This window comes from Hippocampus zosterae, chromosome 3 (genome assembly GCF_025434085.1).
Source record: "Hippocampus zosterae strain Florida chromosome 3, ASM2543408v3, whole genome shotgun sequence".
NCBI classification, from domain to species: domain Eukaryota; kingdom Metazoa; phylum Chordata; class Actinopteri; order Syngnathiformes; family Syngnathidae; genus Hippocampus; species Hippocampus zosterae.
In genome coordinates this window covers 2555394-2568100 of record NC_067453.1, presented here as the reverse complement: position 1 = coordinate 2568100, position 12707 = coordinate 2555394, and the positions used below count along the sequence as shown (strand labels likewise).

At 44.3% G+C, this 12707-nt stretch overlaps 2 protein-coding genes across 2 annotated transcripts in view; one reads left to right on the top strand and one right to left on the bottom strand.

The window, feature by feature from the left end:
• The window catches only part of LOC127597271 (uncharacterized), a 180776-nt gene that overhangs the window by 82882 nt on the left and 85187 nt on the right, over window positions 1-12707 (top strand). The gene's annotated exons all lie outside the window — the stretch shown is intronic.
• pard6a (par-6 family cell polarity regulator alpha) overlaps window positions 1-12707 on the bottom strand; it is a 40570-nt gene that overhangs the window by 5666 nt on the left and 22197 nt on the right. The window contains exons 2-4 of the mRNA XM_052060947.1: window positions 7113-7335; window positions 3118-3407; window positions 2163-2288 (exon numbers count right to left, since the gene is read on the bottom strand). Coding sequence (XP_051916907.1) covers window positions 2163-2288; window positions 3118-3407; window positions 7113-7335 — 639 coding nt within the window. The remainder of the gene's footprint in view (window positions 1-2162; window positions 2289-3117; window positions 3408-7112; window positions 7336-12707) is intronic.

Sequence of the window (12707 nt, the reverse complement as noted above, 5' to 3'; positions counted from 1 at the left end):
AATCCCATCTCACCTTGTTGGTCCTGTTTGCTGTTTTGGACTCCTGTGTCTACTAGGTCAGAGGCCCCCAACCTATTTTGCCTCACGGACCGGTTTCATGACAGACAATATTTTCAGGGACTGGCCTTTAAGGCCGGATAGATACAACAATATAATATGATATGACCTGCATGAAAAATTTGGTATTTTCAAAACATAATAATAAACTTGGTGCGTGTGAATCTCCCTTTGAGATAAAGCCGTATTTGAAATAGGACTCCTGATACTGTCCATTAAATGTAGCCTTCTCTTTCTTGAAAGTCATAGGCTTCTCTTCTGACATCTCTTCTCTTCCTAGATCACACATTACTTATCGGAAAGGCCACAGCCAGTGCGCTCGAGGTGCACCTTGTTGCATAATGATGTCAGTGATGTTAGAGTAGCACAAGGGCATCTCCCTTTATGTTCGCCTAACACCGAGGATTTTGAAGAAAACTACTGTACCATGTCACCTAATGACTCTGTGGTGATGTCATGTATTAAGGATGGACAGGAGCAGGGATCATCTGTGTCAACATTAGCAAACTCAGAAGCCAGTTGCGGACAGAGACCAAGGACCACCACTTGGGCCTTCACTATAATGGGAAGGTTACTGACATGGTGCAGTGTTCCAAATGTACAGTCAGTCAGTCTTTAAGTCTGTCTGTCAAGTCAAGTCAATATTTATGCAGCCCTTAATCACAAGAGTCCCGGTTAGTCAATCCCAAAATCTCCGAAGCAGCAACTCTAAGGAGGTGGTGCACCTCAGATCTTGTCCCAGTCGGTCGGTGCAAAATCCGTGTAACAATGTCTGTCTGTCTGTCCCATCCATCTATCTGACAATCTATCCATCTGTTTATCGATCGCTGCTTTAATGATAAGGGGGATTAGAAAAAGGGTTGAGTAAGGCTATGTTCTCACTGCAGCTGAATTCCGATTTTTTAAAAGTGTTATTTATTTATTTATTCCCATATTGATCTGATTTCTTTCATGCAGCGTGAACATTTTAATTCAGATTTTTTTTCTTGTTGTTGTGTCTGCAATATGAACATTTGTACACATCCGATCAAAGTTTCTGTGAGGAGCTGGGCAATATTTTGCTGGGCAAAGATGAATCTGGATAAAACCTCTATCTATGGCATTCTTGAATGTTGGTTTGAGGAGCCACAATAGATGTTAAAATTGTTGGTTTGTTCCTAGGTCACGACCATTAGAAAAGCAAATTGTACTCTGAAGAAAGAGTGGCCAATTGCTAGATTAGGATTCACAACTACTATCTAACACCAGTTGATGTTAGTTTGCTTGCAATTTTTGCTGTTGTTGTGCAGAAATATTGATAGTATTGACGAGGTATGTTAATGGCTTCATACATGCCAGGTACTTCTGGGACTGATTGATGTTGGCTAGTCTCTTGTTGGCCAGGACATCTACTTCCAGGTTGGCTATCATATCAGACTTAGCAGTCAGCATTAAAGCTGATAACATTAAACTGTGGCAGTTTGGAATTTGGATGACCTTAAGAGAGTTTTTTTTTTTAAAGGAATCCTTCATACTGTCGCAGAGATGAAAATGAATCAATTTACTCGTGCATTGCTTGGATTGATTGTGAAGACCAGTGTTTCTCAAAGGGTGGTACAGGGCTCCCTCAGGTGGTACACAAAATTATCATTGAATATTGTCACACTTGTAACGTTTATTCATCAATTCTGTCATTGTCTGTGAGACCCTAAAGACAACCAACCGAGTGTGATTTGTGACTGGCTGGGAAATTGAATAGGTGGAGAGAGAATGTGTGTTCATGAAATCACGTTTGTGAGAAATAAATTACAATTCTTATTTAATCTTGTTTTAGTATGGGTACGCTTTACAGTAATCATTGGTTTTGTTGATATCTTAGCACTTGTCCTGGTTCCTTCATCTTTTCTGAGGAAACTATATTAACAGCCGTGGTTACTGTGGGAGCTCCAAAAAATGCGATGTAGTGAAGCCACGATAAATGAAGTGCGATATATCAGGGGATCACTGTGAACCACTCATCAACACATGTGGCCAAGGCATGAGTACAAGAGACAAAATCACCCCCCCCCCCCAAAAAAAAAGGCTGGATGGTATCTGAATAATTTTGTGTTATGAAACGTAATTACCTGGTCTAATGATTTTCCTGTAACATCAATCCCATTGACTTCTAGAATTTCATCGTTAACGCCCAAGAGCCCGGTGCTCTCTGCAAGACCACCACGCACAAGGCGGGATATGAACACTCCTGGAACCTATGGTAGGGAAATGCATAAAGTAAATAAAACAGTAAGAATATGGAATGTATATATCAATCTCCATCTGTGAATAACATCCAAAGTGCACGTCCACAGCTCAAGACCGAATCCCGCTGAGAGGCGAAAGTTTGTGAGTGCTGGCAAAGACGGCAAATGCGTGTTAACGTCGGGGTTTGCCAAACAATCTCCAGATGTCCGCCAACCATTTGAATGGATTTTCTTGTTCGCAATGCAATCTTGAACACGATCAAAATTCCCTTGTGACCACGCAAACGTGATTTTGTGAACATTTGCAACCTTGAACAAACCCTAATGAGAACACAACATTTGCTAACTTGGCAAACACTCGCAAAAATTCACCCCTCGCGGGGATACATGCTTAAGCCATTGGAGGGTTAAGTTAAGAAGCACCCAACAATGTCTTCAAATATTGGCCATATTGGAATATGTTATTAATATTCATTCATTCATCTTCCGAACCGCTTTATGCTCACTCGGGTTGCGGGGGGTGCTGGAGCCTATCCCAGCTCAATCAGTTGCCAGCCAATCGCAGGGCACACAGAAACGAACAATCATCCACGCCCACACTCACACCTAGGGACAATTTAGAGTGTTCAATCAGCCTGCCATGCATGTTTTTTGGAATGTGGGAGAAAAATCACAGCATCCGGAGAAAACCCACACAGGCACGGGGAGAACATGCAAACTCCACACAGGGAGGCCGGAATTGAACCTGGTACCTCTGCACTGTAAAGTCGACGTGCTAACCACTGGACTACCGGGCCACCCCGTTATTAATATGTTCGAATAAAATGATGAGTCCTACCTTTTCAACACCGTATGGTGTAACTCGCATACTGGCGCCATCTCGGATGTAGAAGCCCAGGGGTTTATGGGTACCGTGCTTATGGAGCCGTACACGGCGATGTGTCTCAGGTAGGATATCCACGTCAATAATTGATGAAATTTGACGGAAGTTCTGCGGTCGGCCAATGAAGAGACCCATTTTGCTCTTTGAGTGGGTAGACAATGAGGCAGGGGTACGGAGTCCTGTCAAACCCAGGCCTTTTTTCCGCCTCTGGAGGGAGTTAGTTGCAAAAACTACAGGTTCATCCTCTTTATTAAGACAGAACAAGATGGGGCGGGAGAGGGGTGGGGAGTGGGGAGAAAAGTTATGAGCATTTGAAATTATGTTCATGGTGGCAATTGACTCATGGTTAAAAAAAAAACACTAACATTCTGTTCCTATTTTAGAACAGGGGAGTCAAACTGAAGGGGAATTGAATAACACAATGTTATCATGTTTAAAAGTTTCATTTTATTACATGCTTGATTGACCTCGAACACATGTGTTCATACAGCTTGTACACAATGGAGCACAGAGAATCAGGGGTCAATTTGAAGCCTGTTAACTGACAACTCAGAAAGGAAGATTTAATTTCGTGCAAAAGGGAGTACTCGGTACGCTCCATCATGAGAAAAGGTCACCAAGCCAGGTTACAGATGTTTCAGTTTGTGGAAAGGCCACTAATTAAAACGTCTATGTATCTGTTGATCTATGGATGTTGCTGCGTGTACCAGGGGAATGCCTTGGCCTTCAGGGGTCCACTGAGGGGCGACCCATCGGGGCTGTCCAGGGCCGTGGTATGTAAATGAAGAAGGGAGTGTTTTTCTGATATATCACTTGTAATTTGCATACACGATCAATAAAAAGCCGGCAGAGGCTGCAGAGGTTGGGTGTCAGTTGAGAAGCGCACACAGAGCGGCTTCATAGAAAACTCCGCCTCCTGCCGGCAGTGAAAGTCGGTCTGTTCCCGCGTCGAGCCTCTGTTCAACTGTCCAAGCGAACATCTCTGACACAAATTCATTTTTGTCACGGGACAGCTTTTAGTTGCAGTCTCCCCTGGAGAGCCGTTATGAATGAAACCATATGAAGAAGTCAAGACTAACGGTTTATTCATCTATTGTAACTTACTGAAATGAGGGGTTTGGTAAAATGCTTACAGTGTCACTCTTATTTATTACAAATGAGAATTGGAAATTTTGGTTGAGATTTTAGCAAGCATCATGAAAGTTGTCATCTTTGATTTGCTTTCGCAGGCCACATAAAATGATGTGGCGGTCCAGATCTGGCCCCCGGGCCTTGAGTTTGACATCCATGTTCTATAATGACTTGTAATAATTGAGGAAATGTAAATATTAGATACAGCTCATTAGAATGCATTAGACCAGGGGTGCCCATTAGGTAGATCCTGATCTACCCGTAGATCTAAGACAGGTACCAAGTAGATCCGAGGAGTGTCGAGAAGAAAAAAAACAACCAACCATTTCTGTGTCTTTGTACATGTTAGTAATATATTTTTTGTGTTAATATACACTGCACACTAATCAGTCTTATTTTCACAAAAAATATATTTAAAAAATAAAATAAAGCAGGTAAATCTTAAATTTGTGTGTGTGTGTGTGCGTGCGTGCGCCGGTAAGGGTAGATCCCGTGAGGTTAGTTGATCAAAAAGTAGATCTTCGATCCAAAAAGTTTGGGTACCCCTGCATTAGACTGTAGTTTCACACCACATAAATATTATACCCACTACAATGACCATATTGTTAAATGAATACCTATTTTATGTCTCATTGCACTGTTTTCTGCCTTCATATTTAGTTTTTGAAAATATCTTCCCATTTGGACAAGATATACAATTGTCAGATACAATCGTATTTAAAAACAATTAGTGTGTGCCGTACTGCACTGAACAATTTTGGTAAATTGACCACAGTTATTTTAAGCACAAAAAGTTTTCTGTCAAATTATTTTTTTTCCCTTTAATCCCGGCAGTTACATTACTAAAATGTACTTAAATGTTCTCAATCACATATTTTTTTAATGGTCCCAAACTAGGGTTCGTATTGCTCGCTAAATTATGATGTTAGCTTACCTCTAAAAACCAATCAAGTTAGACGTTGTCGTTGTTGTGTATTCATTCAGTGAAATACAAACCATGCCTTTTGCCATCCTATCTTTACCAACGTCATTGACAAAATAATCCATAAATTCAAATACGTGATCATTGGAGTTAATTTTATGCTGGTGTTAAGGTCATTACTTAACACTGACAAGTGACACTGACTGGGTTGCTAGGTTGTCGTGAATGAAAAAAATCCCTCTTTTTTTCTTTTTGCTCATGCTTTCCTTCCTAAAAAGACAAAATGTCTTAAGATGCAGATTTCATACTATAAATTTGATGCAGTTCAACTGTAAGTCAATTCGGGTCACTTAGATACCAAGTCCCAAGTCAAGCCATTCCAAATTATTGCTAAACAAGTTGCAAGTCGTAAAAATAGCAACTCGAGTCAACTCATATGCCTCAAGTACACCATCTCTGGATCTCATTCGATTGTAGGAGTGGTCGGATTGTATTGTATTGTTGATTGTATTGGCAGTGTTTTCAAACTCACTGAGCGAACAAGCCAGCCAGGAACATGCGAGGAGCTTTGAAAACAGAAGGCAGGTTGGTTTGGCTCGGCTAAGCTGGTATTATTTTTAGCACCACGTCAGAATGGGTTACCGTCTTTATTGGAATTTGAAGAAAAAAAAACACATCAGTGAAATGCTCCATATGAAATGAATTCGCTGGAAAAAAAAGGACCAATTGATAACTCAAGTACCTCTTTTACTTCCTACACTGCTCTTCTCAGGAATAATGTAACATCTTCGCTATTCAGATGGAATTTTAAGCGCAAGTGAAAAACTTGTCAGCCAATCAGAGAAGAGTCATAGAAACCAAAGGGTTATGTTGAATTAAAATAACATCTTTAATTAACACTTAATTTGACAATATTTTTCATATATTTTCACAACCATAAAGCATACATTACTTAAAAGTTTTACTTTTTTTCTAAAATGGACGGGGCGCCCTATAAAGCAGGGCGCCTTACATTTTTGCCAAAAGGGACGGGGCGGCTTATATCACCGGTCCTTTTAAAGTCGGCCGCCTTAAGAGTGCACCGAGTTCCAAAATCTGAAAATGTTGAGCGACATTGATGAGCACGCTGCGTGACTGGCTGGGAGCATTTCCTACCAACGCGCTGCTTATATAAAAGAAAGGCAGACGTGACTGAGGACAGGATGCGGATGTTAAAGGGGGACAGGTGCGTGTAAAAGAGGACCCTGAAGGCACACCCCGAGTAAGTGTATATGGTATTGCATTGCGCAAAACAACACTGGTTTGGCTAAGGAACCCTGAAAAAGGCACCGATGAAGAGACACGCTTTACAGTTTAAACTGCAAGCTATCAGTTACGACGAGGAACATGGGAATCAAGCAACTGCCAGAAAATTCAAGATCAACGAATGCATAGTTCGCAAGCAGGAAGATGACAATGATGAGAGAGAACCTGGCGTGTTTGATGGAGAACTTGCACAGCGTAAATTCGGTAGAGAGAACATGTGGATTTGTAGATGAGGATTGAGCCAAAGAAAAGTAACGTGAGTACATTGTTAAATACAAGCAAACTTACTTTTTCTCCCGCTGCATGTTAGCGTATGCTTTAGCATTCATGCATGCAGCGAGAGAGAGCGAGACAGCAGTATTGGTACTCGCTAATGGCAGAGAATGAATAAAATATTAAGTAGTCGAACTCTCTGAAAAAAATGGTATCGCTTCATCTCTTCAAGAGTATTCCTTTTAAAATAGTTGATTTCACTCCATGGTTTAGGAAGGATTTTTTCCAGAAAATACATATCTCATTGAGAGCCTCCATGAAATTTCAACTGTCCCAAAAAGTCCCAATCTACAGAATATGATTACTTCCCCATCCTTACCTTTCTTTGTGATGATAATGCGGAGCAAGGGATTTGCTGATGAAACAGCTTTGTGAAAGTTATCATCATTGTTGATTGGAAGAAGGTCTCCATGGTCATCTGCGTATCCCAGTAGCATGTCTACTTCTGGGATGTGATGGAGCGTCTGCAGGAGGCTATAGAACTCTTGGAAGCCACCCGGGCAGTTCCTCTTAAAAGCAAAGCGACGGTATTCTGCATCAAACTGCAAATAAGACATTGAACAGTAAGAAATGCTATTTTAAACAATTGAAATGCATGCATGGCAGATTGAATACATGTATTATTAAGATTATGAATTATAATGTAATATTTACTTTTCCATCCATTTTCTAATCCTGATCACATTCGTGGCCATTGCCTGAGGACAATTTAGACAATTTAGAGCAGTTGTTCTTAACCTAATCGGAGGTACCGAACCCAACCAGTTCATGTGCACGTTCACCGAACCCTTCATTCGTGAAAAAAAAAAACTATATATATAGTTAGAGCGAACTATATATATAGTTTTTTTTTGACAAATTCAAGACATTAAAAAAAACACATTGATTGAAAGCAGAAAAAAGTAAATGAAAATTACATGGACTAAATACAGGTATATTTTTTTTTATTGTATGACGTATGATCACGACAGTCACAAAGTGACCACTGAGCAAACTAAATTTTTCTTGCTTGGCTCTTGACGAAGGCGGACGCTTTTGCTTTCTGCTCCTGTCCCCCACGCCTTCTTGCGGATGGCATAACGCGGATGTCCAACAGTCAGACTCAGACTGTGCTCAACCACAAACTGTTGCGATTTTGGAGCGTCACTCCAGGATGGACAACAACTTGGAGAAACTGGAATCCGTGCTCAAATATTGACTGAAATCACGGATTTGGCTGATCGACGCCACTAAAGAGACATAAGCCACGGACTCAAGGCTGTCTTAAATTCCTGGGCAGCCTGCTACCAAAACAACATCCGCTATCTCGACCTGCCCCTGATGAAAATATGCACGGAAGCTAGTCCCCCACCATCACCCCCCCCCTCCTCATACATTCCCTTATTTCACCGTCTTCATTGTTTATGTCTTGTGACCTGTTGTAACTGTCATATGCTTGTGCAGGAGTTTTTTGCCTCACTCAAATTATCCTCAAAACGAGGGTATTTCGAGCGTGTTTTTTTCTCCCCCCCTCCTTCCCTTGTGGTTTCTTTCTGACTTTCGGGTTGAGTGAACGCTGGCGCGTTTTGGCTGCCGCTGCTCAACCCGTATTGTTTTGTGTTTTTTGTTGTTGTAAAGTGTCCTTGGGTGTCTTGAAAGCCGCTTATAAATAAAATGTATTATTATTATTATTATTATTAAATTTACCGCAGCACTGATTGGACAAGAACGTAATGTGATCATCTGCAGCCAGCGATGGCCAAGCAGCCGTGTCATAACTAATTCTTATGTTGAGTCGGGTGTGTCTTAACCTCCATGATAGAGACTCTGTCCAACCCTTGAGACCGATTCACCGAACCCCTGGGGTTGGATCAAACCCAGGTTGAGAGCCACTGATTTTGTGAATCAACTTGCAAAAATTGGCACATAACACCGTCCAGTGTGGATCCTTGGGCAAGATCCTTCACGCTAATGCCTACCTCATACAATGATGAGAGACAATAAAACGAATGACATGCCGGCTCAGATGTCGCCCGGCCAAACAAGGTCTGGGTCAGGTGCTGGGGAACCAGAGCACCTTGATGAAAAATGGGCTACTGGAACAAAGCGAAGATGGGCGAGATGCGATAACATGGCTCTGTTGGAATGCTACTACTCAAGCAACCCTAGTCAGAGGGGTTACATGCAGAGAATGTGGGCTAAATGGTTACTTCGAAACCCACAGTCACGGTTGACCACGAAAGAACTAGTAGCTCTGTGTTCCAACATCCACAAACGGCAACTGCTGTCACAACTTGAGATTGATGAGGTACAACGCAGGTTCCATGGTGAAGGGCCCCAGGCTGCCAGATCAGAGGAGGAGGTCATACCAGCGATTGGGAGGCAAGCCCCAATGAATGCAGATGATGAGATTGGCAGGCCAGCCCCAATGAATGAAATGCTGAGCAAGGCAGCAACTGACCTGAAAGCAAAGGTCAGTTGTATGACGCGAACGATCACGGAAACCAATAAGCTGATATACGCTTCAGTATCAGTGATCCTTGAGATGCTTAGCTATAAGAGCAACCATGGAAGCCATGAGATACGTTACCCACCATGGAAAAGACGGTTGGAGGCTAAGATCAAGGCGGCTCGGAAAGATGTGAGTCAATTGACGGAGGCCCAGAGAGGTGTGATGAAAAGGCCGATACCCGATAGCTACATCCAGATGACCATACCTGAAGCACTGGAAACTGCCAAACAAAGGCTCCAAGCCTTGTCCAGCCGTCTAAAGCGGTACACGAAAGAGAATGAGGTCAGACGAATAAACAGGCTATTCGCAACACAACCTGCGAAAGTGTATGCTCAGTGGCAGGGTCCTAACAACAGAGATGACCCACCAAGACTGGAAACTGAAAGGTACTGGAAAGGCATATGGGAGAAGGAGGTCGCACATAACAGCAGTGCACAATGGCTGGTGACCCTGAGAGAGGAGCACAGCAACCTCCCTGAACAGAACCCAGTTACCATAACAGTGGCCGACATACAGGAAAGAGTCTCAGATATGAAGAACTGGACAGCATCAGGCCCGGACATGGTCCACACCTACTGGCTAACGAAACTCACAGCACTCCATGAGCGCCTAGCAGCACAAATAAACCAGCTGCTGAGGGATGGGACTCACCCAGGATGGCTAACCGAAGGGCGAACGATCCTGATCATGAAGGATCCCTCAAAGGGTGCAGTGACATCCAACTATCGGCCAATAACCTGTCTCTCCACAACATGGAAGCTCATTTCAGGCATCATTGCGGCTAAGGTAAGTGGACACATGGATCAATACATGAGCAAAGCACAGAAGGGCATTGGTAGAGATACCATAGGAGCCAAACATCAGCTCCTGGTTGACAGAACAGTCGCACAAGAGTGCAGGGACCGACGTACCCACCTGTGCGCAGCCTGGATTGATTACAAGAAAGCCTACGACTCGATGCTACATACATGGATCACTGAATGCTTGGAGTTGTATAAGGTGAACAGGACCCTAAGAGCCTTCGTTGTGAACTTGATGAGGATATGGAAAACCATACTTGAAGCCAATGGCAAGCCACTTACCCAAGTGTCCATCAAATTTGGCATATACCAAGGTGATGCACTCTCCCCACTGCTGTTCTGCATAGGGCTGAACACCCTAAGCCAAGTAATCACCAAGACAGGCTAAGGATACCGCCTCAGAAATGGAGCTACGATCAGTCACCTCCTCTACATGGATGACATAAAGCTGTATGCTAAGAGAAAAAGGGACATAGACTCCCTGATCCACACAACCAGGATCTACAGCAGCAACATCGGGATGTCATTCGGGCTTGAGAAATTAGGTCGGATGGTGACTAAGAGAGGAAAGGTAGTCCGCACTGCAGGGGTCTCACTCCCTGAAGGAACAATAGCAGACATTGAGGACAGCTACAAGTACCTCGGTAGACCACAAGCCAATGGCAACCTCGAACTGGCAACAAGGAAAGCGGCTACGGCCAGATACCTCCAGCGAGTGAGGCAAGTCCTAAGAAGCCAGCTCAATGGCAAGAATAAGACCCGGGCAATAAACAGCTATGCCCTGCCAGTGATCAGATACCCTGCAGGAATAATAAGGTGGCCGAAGGAAGAGATTCAGACCACGGACGTTAAGACCCTAAAGTTCCTAACCATGCATGGAGGGTTCCATCCCAAATCCAGCACCCTGAGACTGTACGCAAGCCGAAAGGAAGGAGGCCGGGGACTAGTGAGTGTGAGAGCCACTGTCCAGGATGAAACATCCAAGCTCCATGAATACATCAAGGAGAAGGCTCCAACGGTTGACGTACTCAGAGAATATCTCAGACAATGGGCAACAGAAGATGAGGGACCATCATGGCAGGACAAGGCCGTACACAGGATGTACCACCGGACCATAACTGAAGTGGCTGATCTCAGAAATACCACACCAGACAAGACCCAAGGTGTAGGTTGTGCAAAGAGGCACCTGAGACGATCCAACACATAACTGCAGGGTGTTAGTCGGTCCGGTCAGTCGGTAGGTGAAGGCCCTCGTTATCGAGGACTGCGGTTCCCAGGACAAAGCAACGGCTCCTGGTGCTTGTGTCTCCGATGACTGTGGAGGCCCAGTCTTCCCCGGAAGCCCCGCCCGCAGGATTGACAGAAGTGGGTTGGGGGTCGGGCGGTTCCCTGCCCCTGTCTTTCCTTCGCGCTCACCGGTCCTCCTCCGGAGCAACACGTCGAGTCTCGAGGACCCGGACCCCGCCCCGCACAGCCCCACGCCAGGCCGCCCGATCCTCGGCCAGGTCAGCCCACTGTGCCGGGGTAATCCGGCACCGCTGAATATGACCCTTTAGCTGGTCTTTAAATCGTCTTTTCGGGCCACCACGGGGACGGGTGCCCTCCAGCAACTCCGCGTAGAGGAGCTGCTGGAGCGTAAGAGTGTAAGATGCTGCTGAACAGCTGCTGGAGTGTAAGGGTGTAAGATGCTGGCAAGGAAAGCCTACATGGAACTCCATAACCAGGTGGCATTGTCTACCGAAACATCTGTGCGGAGTATGGACTGCAAACCCCAAGGTTAAAATGGGAAACACCTCCGAAGGTGGTAGAGAATGACCGAGCGAAGATCCTGTGGGACTTCCAGATCCAGACTGACAAGATGGTAATGGCGAACCAACCAGATATCGTGATCATAGATAAAGGGCAGAGGAAAGCAATTGTAGTGGATGTAGCGGTCCCAAGTGATGGAAACATCAGAAAGAAGGAACACAAGAAACTCGAGGTGGGGTGGGACGAGGATTTTTTCATTATACAAGGGTGACCCGAAAAAACGATCCCCAACTCTAATTAGGCCCCGTTTCTTAGTGTTTTGTCCAAATGAAATGAAACTTTGGCCAGAACTAGTTTATTATATTCAAAACATCACATCAAAACACTTGGGTCTTTGGCCTTTTTATCTCCGTTCTACAGCATATGTTCTAGATGGCCTCCATTTACCTCCGTGCATTTCTTGAGGCGCAGCACAAAGTTGTCCATGACGTTCTTACAGACTGAATTGGTAATGACTCATCTCCTCCCTGATGGCTTTCTTGAGTTCCGTGATGGTTCTGGATTTCCCTGCAGAGACTCTGTCCTTAAGATAGCCCCAACGGGGCTCACGTTTACAACCTCCACGTGGTGAGCCCTGGTAATCTACAAATCTGTCGAGCGAATGTCAACAATCAGAGACAGCAACCCCCTCCGGGGTGGTAAAAGGATAAACCCTCGGCCCTGGAGAGCTGTGAGAAGAACCGGCCCAGAGCATGTTCCCTTATCAGGGCATGCAAATCCATCTGTTGCATGGGGCGCAGTGACAATAATGCAGCTAAATGCGCAATCATAGAACACCATATGGAAAAAGCACAATGCAACAGCAATCCTCCTG